General features: G+C 40.3%; 2 protein-coding genes across 2 annotated transcripts; one reads left to right on the top strand and one right to left on the bottom strand.

The window, feature by feature from the left end:
- The first annotated feature begins 336 nt into the window (after positions 1 to 336).
- On the top strand, positions 337 to 5,794 carry dffa (DNA fragmentation factor, alpha polypeptide). Its single transcript, XM_075475637.1, has 6 exons — positions 337 to 560; positions 1,461 to 1,619; positions 1,720 to 1,874; positions 2,334 to 2,529; positions 3,187 to 3,314; positions 4,235 to 5,794. Exons 1-6 carry the CDS (start codon positions 467 to 469, stop codon positions 4,454 to 4,456), a joined length of 954 nt encoding a protein of 317 aa, XP_075331752.1. The 5' UTR covers positions 337 to 466; the 3' UTR covers positions 4,457 to 5,794.
- Positions 5,795 to 6,911: 1,117 nt separating this feature from the next.
- On the bottom strand, positions 6,912 to 11,179 carry masp2 (MBL associated serine protease 2). The gene is made up of 6 exons (XM_075475636.1): positions 11,140 to 11,179; positions 10,849 to 11,071; positions 10,588 to 10,765; positions 9,520 to 9,651; positions 7,307 to 7,503; positions 6,912 to 7,089 (listed from the first exon to the last, which is right to left on the bottom strand). Exons 1-6 carry the CDS (start codon positions 11,145 to 11,147, stop codon positions 6,916 to 6,918), a joined length of 912 nt encoding a protein of 303 aa, XP_075331751.1. The 5' UTR covers positions 11,148 to 11,179; the 3' UTR covers positions 6,912 to 6,915.
- Positions 11,180 to 12,806: the final 1,627 nt, after the last annotated feature.

The raw sequence follows: 12,806 nt of genomic DNA, 5'->3' as shown, positions 1-12,806 counted from the left end.
TTACAACGCAGGATTAATTAAATGGATCGCAGCTAATTTGATTTATTTGGTCGCTATCTAATTGGAGTTGCATTCAACTTGTTGACATTCTCTTTGAAATGTCATGTCATTTCATTGTGAATTGGCTTTATTATAATCGACTATTTAACTGAACTGAACTGGGGGGAAAAGAAAAAAATCAACGCTTCATGGGAGAGACAACTTCTTAAATTTGAACTGCTTAATGGCTGGTGCCCATCGAAGAGTTTGAGAAAATCCTAATCTTAAAATTGTATTGTAAACAGCACAACGGGACCGTCAAGTTTGACGTTTGCGTTATTTGAAACTACATATCCCAGAATCCATAGCGCTCCGGCGGCGGTTCCGTGTTCAATGAGAGATAGTAGTAGATGATAGTGCAGAGCGGCTGTTGGTCCATATTAAAGTAAAACGAAAAAGAGATAGGTGCCCAAGCTTTAAGCCTACGATGACAGATATTAAAGCGTGTAAAGTTTGCAACTTCACACGACAAAAATCATACGGGTTGGTTGTTCCCTCTTTGAATGAGCTGAAGAAAAAGGGTGAGTTGACATGGTTTCAATTCCTAAACGTGTCTGAAGAGCTGCATACTTGTAAAGCTTCATTTGGATTTTAAACAATGTTTTTTTTTAAGACGAATGTTGGATAAACCAGTCTCCCGTTGTTCTGGTTACCTAATTTAGACGTTTTACTGTGCCTTTGTTAAGTCAAATAAATTCAATAACGTGCGGTCATAGTCAGGACTGCTGCTCGCCACTAACAGTGGAACCATGGTGATGATACAGCTGGGTTTAAGTTTACTTATCTGTCTTGATCAAGACGTGATCAAGTCGTGTGCAGCTACAATTCCTTTAACATCGTGTTCAAACTTGCAGGAGCTAAACATGAAAAGTCAGTCCTCAGTTCCTGCTCATTCCTAAAATGCTAGTCAGCAGGCGTTGCCCAGGTCGTTGACTTAAAGGCGTTCGCAAGGCATTTATTTTAGCCTTTAACCAAACTGACCTAAAAGATTGTGTCATTGGTGATGCTGCCACCTACAAGATGTATTTTAGATCTTTACAAACTCTCGTAACTCTCAAAGACACTGAAGACTACATTTTTGTCATTTAGAACCTTCCACAATTTTTTTTCAGTATTAATGGCACCTTTATATTGTTGCCATTAACCAGTTATTCATACTCCAACCCAACCAGGTTCAGTCAGCATGCAAACACCATGAAACTTGTGTGATTTTTAAAGGCATGCCAACAGGCTGCTTTTGGCAACTACTGTACTATCGTTGTTCTCTCTGGCATAGCTGTTATGAACATGGGAGTGACGCATTCATGGATTAACCTGTTTGAAGTTCTTTGTATTAAAACAACTCAATATCCTGTTATGTGAGACATGTGACCGCTTTTTACAGATCTGTATAGCTAATAATTCTTCTGCTCTTTCCAAAGGGTGCGAGTTTCTTGGGCTCAGCCCCAGTGACGCGGTCACAGTGGTCCTGGAGAATGATGGGACAATAGTCGAGGATCAAGCCTACTTTTTGTGTTTACCCTCGAACACAAAGTTCATGCTGTTGCACGACAAAGACACCTGGGCTCCAGGTCATAAGAGTAAGCAGGTTCATATGTCTAAAGTTTGGACTGTTTCCTATCAATGTATCAATGAAATGTTCATCTTTGGTTGTGGGCACCCACTTTATTCGCACTGTAGTTGATGGTGGCACGGCTTGGATGGCGAGAGATTCCATGTTACTGGAAACTGATGCTGTGGATGCATCCAGTAGTGTTGCACCGTGGTGGGATCTGGCTCAACAGTTGAAGCAGGACCTGGCAAGCATCATTCTCATGTCTGAGGCAGACCTACAGGTACCAACCTGACTGCTCTTTCACCATAACCTCCTGTCAGGCAGAGTGCACCAGTGGGTGGAGGAGTACTTGGAAAAAAAACTCCTTCCTCTTTTGTCTCCTTAAATATTTTTCATCTTTGTCATGTTAAATTACACCATGATGCGTCATTTAATTTTATCGAAAAACAAAGTTATTTATGTTAAATGATGTTCCTAATAGAAATTGTTTGTGTTGCCAAAGCTTGATGTAGTTGTTTTTTTCCTTTTTGTTGCTCTGCTTTCATGGCTTTTTGAAAATAATTAAAACAAGTTTGAGTCAGACTCGGAGCTCCCGACCCTTCGAAAAGACAAACCTTTCAACTTAGCACAAGTCAACCTCGCATACACGTTTTTAAGTGCTTTAACCCAGAGCTAAAAGTTGTTGCCCACAGTAGTATGTTATTGCTTTGGGAATAAGTTGTGTCAACTGCTGTTTCAGAGCTTAGTGGACGCCCCGTACTCTGAACTAGCCACTGCTCTGGGCTTCCACGAGAAAAAGGCTCAGGACCTCCAGGAGACACTACAGAGGGTTTTGGATCGAAAGGAGGAGGAACGGCAGTCAAAAGAACTGCTCCAGCTGTACCTCAAAGCTGTGGAGAAAGAGGACAGACAGCAGGAGGAGCCCAGCCAAGCAGGTACGGCTGTGTCAATATGCTGTGGTTTTCATTTTTACTGCTTAGAAATAGTTATTCCAAATACTGTAGTTATCTGGGACATTTTATTCTAGCCATACCCGGTAAAAGGGTTTTACAGTCTGAAGTCTTGTTCTCCAACCAAATAGAAACTGTGATACGTTTTGGCTACAGAGTTAAGTTTATTTTTGTATTTCATTTGGGATAAAAGCCCTCGACAGAAAATGTACATTGTACTGTACTTTTTGAGACATTGGTGCTTTAGGATTTATTGCCTCTGCAAATCTATGGCAGCATGATATGGAAATCCCTTTAAGCTACTCTTAAAGCTCTCTAGGTCTGTCTAGATCTTTACTGTAATATCATCAAAAAAAGCTGTGATCAATAAGCATGAGTACAACACTGAACAAAACGACCGTGTAGTTCCCAAAACTGGTATTTTTCATATTTCAGTCCTCTTTGATAAATCAGTGATCAACCTATTCTCTCTGCTGGCTCGCATTTGTTTGCTCACAGTGGGGGAACTGCACTTGTGCCTTTTCGTCACTAGATGGAATCATTGTTGTTGCTCAATAATCCCACCCCTTGCAGTGATTTATTATGCTCAGTCCTTTTATATAGCAAATGGTCCTTTAGAGAAAACCTGTTTCAATTTGTCAGGTGCTGGGGATGAAGATTTGCCAGATGGAATGGAGGTGGACTCAGCATCTGGATTCATGTCCAGGACACTGATGGTCCTGAAAGGCAAAACAAGCCCAGAAACCAGACTTTCCACTGAGGATCTGCAGGTACTTCTACTTAAAAAAAAACCTCTGGACATACATTTTTCCCTTAATTTGACTTTTAGATTTATACTTTGTACAACTGCAAATGCTTCAGAGCATCTAGTCTCTCTTAGAACCAACAAAACAGTTCATGCAGCAGATTTAAACAGATCTGAGCAACCAAGGTACTTCTGCCCAATCCGCCTTACTATATTTCATCATCTTCTTCCATCACTCCTTCTGATGCAAGGCTTATGTTTAGCAATCACTCTGTTCACACCTGACATAAACATACATCTTTGTTAATACGGTCCCAAGTGGACAGCCGTAAGTATGTCAGTTCACACCTCTGGCATTAGAATGTGTCAACAAATGCATCCCAAGCGACCACTTGTTATCAGATCACACTCCCCCGCTCTATGTTCGAATTAACTCTGCATCATTCCTGTTTGCAGAAACCAAATGTTGGAGTCTTGTACGGTCCAGTTTTGCAAACCTGCTTTTACCTATTCCTGCGTATCTCTTTAGCAGAACCTATCTGTTAGTAGCAATTAATTCCAAGTCAAATCTAGACACCACACTCACCCATTATTTAAGTCCCCCAAACCAATGAGTGATTAACGCACAACTCGCTCACTTTAAATAGATTCAGTGCAGTCACACCTGTCGTTAGAGCTGTCCACTCATGATTGAGTTTAACATGTAATGATGACAAAGCAAGTAGTGTGTGTAAAGCTGTAAGTCCTCGCACATTTGAAATTCATCTTTACTTTGACAGTGACATAATTCTGATGTGTAATCCAAAGGGAATTTAGACCCTTTCAGCCCTCCTCTGACACAGTCCCAACAATTTAGCATTAATCTACACATTTATGTATGAAAGAAGCTGCATATGTTCACAATACCGGAATGTGAAATCAGGCTTCCTTCTTTATTTTTAATAGATGGTAGTGACCAGAGGGGTGGAAGCTATGCAGCAAGTGCTGGGCTGGGACTCAGCGAAGACGAGCGCGCTGCTGCAGGCCTGTGAGGCTGAACTGTCCACACGTCTCCAGCAGATTCAGGCAATGCGATCCATCAGCAGCACACAGCGGGACAGTAGCAGGCAGCCCAGTGCAACCAGCACAGAGGAGGGTGCAGAAACGCCAGCCCAAGGCAGCACCTAGGACCAGACTTTACCTGAGCAGAGACTAATAAGAATTCCCACTGCCTGCCTCGGGGGCTGTAGAACAGGATTCACTTTGTTACTGTTTATACGTATACTGCTGGAATACGTGAATGTTAAGGGTGTTGACATTTGCATCACTTAGTAAAACTTGCCAAGCACTTGGATGCTTTATGCCTCAAGAAGAAGCAGGATGATCTGCACTCGTCGTGTTTACCAAAGACATCATGACATTAACCACTTTGCATCTGCTTTCTACATATTTGATGCGTGCCATGTTGTGAAAATAACTACAGAGTAACAGATTAATGTGAAACTTTGTTTACGGACAGGGGACATCTTAGTTTAGTTTAGATAAACTCAGGCTAGCTGTTTCCTCCTAGTTCCCTGTCTCTTCCCGAAAGCTTGACTGCCTGCATTTGCCTCCACATTTAGCTGTCAGATATGAAATTGATACATGTTTCTAATCTAAATTTAAACAAGAAAACAAATGGCCATTTTTCCTAAAATATGGAACAAGGTATTCCATGATTCATTTAAAAATCTGCTTTCCAGTATTTTTGCCAATTTTGATAGAAGATATGCACTGGATTATATTAGATCGAAAGTTTAAAAATAAAGGTTAAAATGTACTTTTAAATTGCAAGAAGTGACTTAAATTATTTCACATGAGAATAAATCACATTAATAACGATATTTGGAAGTTTAAATTAGAAATCTGGTAAGCAGACTCATAATGTGGATCCTGACTCTATCTTCCTTGTTATCCTTGTTTTTTCTCCCATGAACGTTTAACTCTACTCGCAGTTTATTAATTCTAAACTGCTTTGAATAGATTTTCTTGGTAAACATCAGCGAGAAAAGCGCAGCATTTTTACTTGGATTCAGAAATAAATAGTGGAATGTAGAACGAGAATCGATGTTACCAGACAAGTTCTCTTTCAGGCTGTCTATCATATACCACTGTGAAAGTTATGTATCAGTCTGGGGGCTGTGTGATGTAAGCCGATGTGGACAATGTGTGCGGGTCCGTGTGACTCATGCTCAAGATGGCATTTCTAACGACTGTCATCTCCTCCGTCTCTTAACAGTGAATACAAATTATGGATTTGAATTTGACAAAATATGTTTTTGTGTTGTTGCGCTATTAAAGGGTCACCTGCCCGTTTCATTGTTTTGAGCAGTGTCACCATTTTGAAGAGAATCATTTTAAATGCAGCACAGTGGGAATGTGTATATGACTGTAAAATATGGGATTTAAAAAGTACTTCTTTAAAGAATTCAGTTGCAGAGGAGTTTTGTTTGTTTGTTTGTTTGTTTGTTTTTTTAAACAAATAAATAAAAAAACATTAGACAGGGCTACATCTTTCTCATATTTCTTTCGACACCACCTTACTATGTTTGTGCATGAGTGAAACAGTAATGGGCATATGAGCTCCAAGCCTATTGGCAACGTGCTGCTGCTAGGTATTTTCCAACAGCTGGTTAATGGGTTTCATGGTGTGCGTAATTCCTGTGCAATTGGCTCCAACTAGGCTGAACCGTTTGGAGTGCGTATGATACAGTGCAGGAGCAGTCGATTGTGCTATCGTGTGTCACACTGTCTATATGGAGTAGATGATGACTCAACAGTGCTCAGGTAAGAAGTACAGGTTTGCTCTGTAAGCACCCAGGTGCCCTCGGGACTGTGAGGGCATTTTACGCTGGAAACAAACCGTATCCCATGTGGTGGGATGATTTCCACCTAAGAGATTGCAAATGCCAAGGTGGCATATGGGTCAGTACATACCTTGCCTTGCTGTGTTGTTGTGGCTGTCAAACTTCAAGTCTTCAAGCCAAATTTAACATGCTGAGGTTTAAAAAGTCATAGGTTCGTAGACAAGTCGTGTTGGCTTCATTCTGCCCAAGTATAACAAATAAGACAAATAAAGGCAAGTACTTTTTTTCACACATTGACAGAGTCCGGTGGGCTTTTTGGGGCCTCCTCTGGGGTACACAGATAAAGAAAAGTGAAAGCAAAAGTGCTTATTCAGCACTTTAGCAATTTAATGAGATTGAAAATCCTACAAAGATAGAGGAGATGAGCTGCATAATGTATGAAGGTAAATGACTTGCATTTATTGCCTGTCAAGAATGACTTCCATAATATCTTCCAATATATTGAATTAAAAACATCTTCAGCTTCAACAGAAGAATAGCTGTTTGATGCCAGTGGCTGTATTCTGCGGGATAACCTTAAACAAAAAAGTTTTTTAGATAGCACAGGGCACATGTGATGCTGGACTTAATCAAAAAAAGCTGTCCCCTAAATCTTGATTTATTTGCACAAGGGACAAACAATCAAGCAAAATTGCAGATTTCAAAACAATTTGTGCAAATGAATTTCCAGAAACATTTCAAAACAAGAAATCAAGACTGCTGAAAAAAGTTTGAACGCGTTCCACATAAATGCCGTTGGTTCTAATTAGAAGTGAGAGATTGGGCTTTGGTACTGGTGAACTTGATCTTCCAGCCCTTGTTTTTCCCACTGGAGTCGGATCTGAATGCAATACGCACCTCGTAACTCCCTGTGTCAATGCGGCCCGGTGGCGTTGGACCACAGAATGGTCCGTACTCTTGTCCTGCCGTTGAGATCTTACAAAAGGAGACATCGAACAAGAAAAGAGAGGGATGTTGATTTATTACCTGACTGACTGATGTCGAGCCATGCTTAAATATACAAGAAACCACATGACCGTATATCACCCGAGGAGGACATGTCAGTGACAGGCTACCACGCGGGCATGTAGAGGAATACATTGCTTATTCATTATCTTGTGAGTTATACTCTCGCAGGAGTCTCAGAACTGACCTTCAGCATATCATACGGACAGGGGACATCTTGGTGTCCCTCTATGTCAAAGGGTTCCAGGAAGTCCAGGATAATTCTGGAGCCCTCCGGTAGCCGGATAGTGTGGTCACACTGGCTCATTGGTGGGTAGGGGCTCGGATAGCCCGGACTGGTGAGAACCCCAGATGGAGAGATCAACACCTGGCTTTGGCATGGCACTGCAGAGAAGGCACACACGTTGAACGTTCTGCGGCGTGACTTGAATATTTTGTGTTCAAACCTCGATCTTCAAAGCTCAGTTCCAAAAAGTTTGGATGCTGCGTGAAATGTAAATGAAAACAGACCGCATTGTTTTGCAAATTTTCTAAACCAATTTTTTATTTACAAAAAGAATTTAGAAAATGAATCTGATGTTGAAAGTGGGTGGAAAAAAATGTCGGCTCATTATGAATTTGAGTGCAGCAACGCACCTCAAAGAAATTGGGATGGGGACCACAAAAAGCTGGAAAAGTAAGTGGTACTAAAAAAAAAAAAAAACAACAGGTGAAGGAACATGTAACTGATTAGGTCAGGTGGAAAAGGTCAGATCCATGTTTGGGTACACTAAGTGCACCTTAAAGAGGCAGAATCTCTGGAAAGCAAAGATGGGCAGAGGTTTGGCAAACTACGTAAAAAACGCATCTGCAAAATGCAAAGAAATGAAAATGGAAAACTGTTCTGTGGTCAGAAATTTGAAATTCTTTTTGGAAATTATGGACTGTCTGAAGAGGATAGGGATCAACTGGCTTGTTATCAGCCTTCAGTTCAAAAGCTTGCATCTCTGATGATATGGGGGTGCATTAATGTCTCTGGAACTGGCAACTTGCTCATCTGGAGAGGCATCGTCAATGCTTAAAAGTACATACAGGTTTTAGAGCAACAAATGCTCCCATCTAGACAATGTCTTTATCAGGGAAGGTCTTGCATATTTGAGCAAGATAATGATAGACCACATACTCCGTCTATTAAAATGGTAAGAATTTATAGTAGAAGAACTGGACTGCTGGCAGGTCCAACAACTGGTCTCCTCAGTTCCCAGACATTTACAGACTGTTGTCAAAAAAGGATCTGTATTATACATGGTCACCCCCAACTTCTTTGAGACATGTTACTGCCATCCAATTCAAAATGAGTGCAATTTTTTTTTATCAATAATCAGATTTCTGACTGTTTTCTAAATAAGATAAAATATTGGTTTAGGGATTATTGGAACGTATCAGCTATAAAGTTGTTTTTTTTTTTTTTCTAATCAAAGAAATACAAATTTTCACATGAACTGAAAAAAAAATGATGGCATCATTAATGATGGGATTCATTTGGCTTTGCGATATTGCCCCATTAAGTATGCAGATGTTAGGGACAAAAACAAACGAGCATTGCAACGTGGAAGAGTTGCTGTGATTTAGATAATCAGTAAAATCTGTGGGCAGATAATCATTTTTGTCTATTCATTGCATGATTTGTTTTGCCATCCTTTTTCCCCTGGCAAAGTATAATAATTTAAGGCAGATCGGCTGGTAATTGTGATTAATTACCTTGTGTCAGTGCACTATTAGTGCTGCGCACAGGTATCAATTTTTAATGCCATTATGAAGTTGCTTTTCCCTTAGGATTCGACAGTGATTAACCTCGCCACACACCCACTGGCAGAGATCAACAACTTCATGCGTCAGTATTCCTTTTCAGTACGAAAGTTGTTAGCACAGGCCAGCTGTGATAGAAATAAATCCAGTATGTAACACTATAAACTCCAGGCCCAATGCGAAATTACAAAAGTATATTTTGAAGACTTGTTCTGCAGAGCTGTGAAACGATTAGAACAGATGTTCCTAAAATCATTTAATGTATTTCTACGTAATCTTCTCAGAAAGTCTGTAACTATGTCAGCACCACACGAAGAAATTGTGACAAAGCTTGGGCATTATTATTGTGTTGGTATCAAAAAATGCAGTGGAATTTAACGTGTCTTCACAGACATCTCACAGTTCTGAAAATTGCCCTCTTTTGAAAATTGGCTCTCAGTAAGGCGCTGACAAGGAGTTTATTTAGCCAGAGAAACATACCCTATTTACAGAAATCAATGATCAACGCTGCATGCCGAGCTCTTAACGCTGCACCTCACCGCAGAGCTTTTACTACATCTGATTGCGCCCAGATGAGCATGCCTCTTGAGCTCCAGTTTGTATGGCTCTTACCTGTGCAGGATCTTTTGTTGTCATGGAGAAGGTATCCTTGCCTGCACGTGCAGTAATAGCCTCCGATGTAATTGTGGCAAAAATGATCACACACTCTCTCGCCATCAACCTTGGACAGACACTCATTGATGTCTGAGAGAGACAAACACGGTGGAGAGTGAGTCACTACACAACAAGTAAGCATTTTCCATCCATGAGCAGATTTCAAATACAAAACGTGGGATCGACTTCATTTGAATAGTTTTCAAAACGTATGTGAATCTTATGTAAATTCTGGTTATTAACTTGTTTGCACTATCCTAAATGACATACGCCACCACCGTAGCTTTTAGAAGTTAAACACACTATTGCTACAATTATACTACAATTTGGTTTGTCTTAACTCAAGTTCATACCAAAAGTATCTAAAAGTGCTACAACGGGCTTCAGGTGTGATTCTCAAAGGCAGTTAAAATAAAACTTTAGATCAGAAAAGCAAACTTTGGAAACAGAAATTGTAGAAAAAAAAAAACTCCCCTTCAAACCATTTGTGACATCAGGTGCCTTCTTCAGTAATGTCTAGCTTTGCCTGCAGTGACTCATGAGTCACTCAATTCCTGCAGTAATTTATCGCTGTTACTTATGCATGTAGTCTGTTGTCTTTCTTTATTTCCAAAGCTGTTGTCTCTCGTGTGCTGGACTCCTGACACAGACTTTCCCCCGCAACAATTGGCTGTGTTCAATCCCTGGAGGCAGAAACAGCGCCATCCCAACCTTTTCTAATACACGACATCAAAACGCCCTTTCCACAGAGCCAGTGCAAGGTTGGTCTCTGCTCGATCTAATGCAACGTAAACTAACAATACCTATTTGATCACTCAAATTACTCATAGTTATCAATATTATTTTGCATTTCTGCCACCATACTGCTATAGTTCCTCACACTTTGACATTAATACATTGCTTTTCTTGTAATTATATAAATCTGCTATTCTTTCTACAGAGGCTCCACCACTCTCTACTCAGTGCAATTATGAAGGCCAAAAATACATATGCCTTCTGGCAACAAATGTCCCTATTTTGCATCACCTTCTGAGGTGTAAAATGCTTGGAAGCCGGTGAATCGACCTTCGTTAGAGTAGTCACTCCTAAAGACCACTGACATGAGGTTCCCAGCTGACAGGATGATGGTGTTCCTGGGGGTGCTTTCAAAGTTCTTTTCCTCCTCGCCGCAGAACCGCAAGGTTTCGTTTCCCTCTGCCAAAACCTGGTTTGACAAGGTCAAAGGCCTTGCAGTAAGCAAGCTGTCCAATGCAAGCAGATAATTGGAATTTTTTTTCCTACATGTACCTGAATGTAGTCATATTCACACTGGTTGGAGGGCTCCAAGCTGAAGTGGGTGAAGTAGAGTTTGATCCGGTGGCCTTGTGGGACGGTGATGTTCAACACTATGTGCTGGTTGTCAGGGTATGGCTGGGGGAAGTCGGGGGATGAGAAGTTGCCATATAACCCTGTCATTTCCACACTCAGTGAGACACGAAGGAGGGAAAATAGGACAAATACACAAAACCCACTGAGAGAATTGGTTGGATGGAAGCAGTTTTGAATATCATTTTCCAAAAATGAATAACTGACACTCACCTGGTCATGCTTTCTTCACAGTCCTCAGTCAGTCCCTGTTTTGGAATGGTTCCCTCTCACTGATAGGAGGGTAAATGAACTCAGCTGTCCTGGCTGGCTCACATTTAGGTAAACAAAGTGAAACAGGCACATGATCAGCGTGTCATCATCCCCCACCTTCTTCAGTCACAGAAATCTATTAAACTGACATATGTCAGAACAGTTTGTACTCCTTCTTCTGCTCTTCAGCACTTTTTCTGCTGATATATTTCTTACACCTCAGTTTTTACAAACGGAGAACTTAGTTGTGACATATGACTGGAAGAACTATATTGTTTTCATTCATTGAATCTGAAAATATGAAGGACAACTGGCAGAATATCAATAAATAAAATATTTTCACGTTTTTTTTTTTTTTTTTTTACATTAATCATTACAATCTAAAAACAATTATGATATGGAAATCATCCATCACTTTTGTCATACTTCAGTGCTTTGTGATTCTCATGTAGACAGTGATGGTGATGAGACAAGACTCGTGCCGCTAACTAATTATGTCAGACCCTGCTCCTGTGATAGCCAAGCAGTGAGGCTGTGAAACAAAAGCCACAGAGAAATGAATACACTGTAACCACAATATCTACCAACCTAGCTGTTTTGTTTGCATCTCATTACTGTATTAGAGCTGAAAACAATCAATGGTACATCAACAACAGTTTCCCAGTAAATGAAACCCAATCACATACTTGCTCTTTCAAATTTTTCTTACGTGTCTGCTATTGCACTTTGCCAAATGCTTTAGGTTCAGACTTTATTGTAAAAGCTATTACAATAAGGCAATTGCAGAGCATTTTTGCCGTCTGTTTTAATGGAATATGGATATTGATGTTAGTCAAATGCGACTGAGGCCTTTCAACTGGCAACAGTTGTATGATAAGTAGCTTGTAATAACCAAACCTCTGTTTTCCCTAACACTACAGCACTAATGGCTAGCATTTGACGTGAATAACAATAATTATCCACATGAACACCAATGTTAATTTCCATTTTCAAAGGACCTTTTTGATGGTACTCTTTCTCAGCCATAACCTTTTAGTTCCCCTGATTGTGAGCTGGTGGGATGTTGAGACACAGTGCGGTCTTTAGTGATAGCAGATGTTCTCCGCTTGGACGTCATTCATCTGCAACTCCAGCTTTAATGATCCAGTATGATGCATCAACAGGTGCCCTCTGACTCAAAACCGAGCAATTCTTGGGATTTAACTTCATAAATGAAAAGTAATAATTATGTAATAATTATAAGGTAAAATTAGACAAAGATCCTCTCTTCTCCCATTATTATCCTACAAGGAGATTTATCACCTGTTGGGGGACCATAAACATCTTATCTGTGGTGCATTTCGAATCTTTCCAACCAGTGTGCTTTTTGAAGGATGTGGGATGTTTTCAGAAGGGAAACTTTTGGTCTCTTTCTGGTCTCTTTCTGGTCTCTTTCTGGTCTCTCAGAATATTTTGCTTGACAACAGTGGGAAGATTATAGTGAGATAAACACCGCAGCCTCCAGGGGTTGCTAATGCTTCTTTTCGATGGTCAGACCACTCTATGCCGTTTTACCCCCTTTAATATTTCTCTGCTCATATTTGCATATTGGATTATATCCATTCTTCTTCATCTTTTTTTTAACATGT

The sequence above is a fragment of the Odontesthes bonariensis genome, chromosome 10 (assembly GCF_027942865.1).
Source record: "Odontesthes bonariensis isolate fOdoBon6 chromosome 10, fOdoBon6.hap1, whole genome shotgun sequence".
NCBI classification, from domain to species: domain Eukaryota; kingdom Metazoa; phylum Chordata; class Actinopteri; order Atheriniformes; family Atherinopsidae; genus Odontesthes; species Odontesthes bonariensis.
This window is presented reverse-complemented; position numbering and strand designations above follow the sequence as displayed.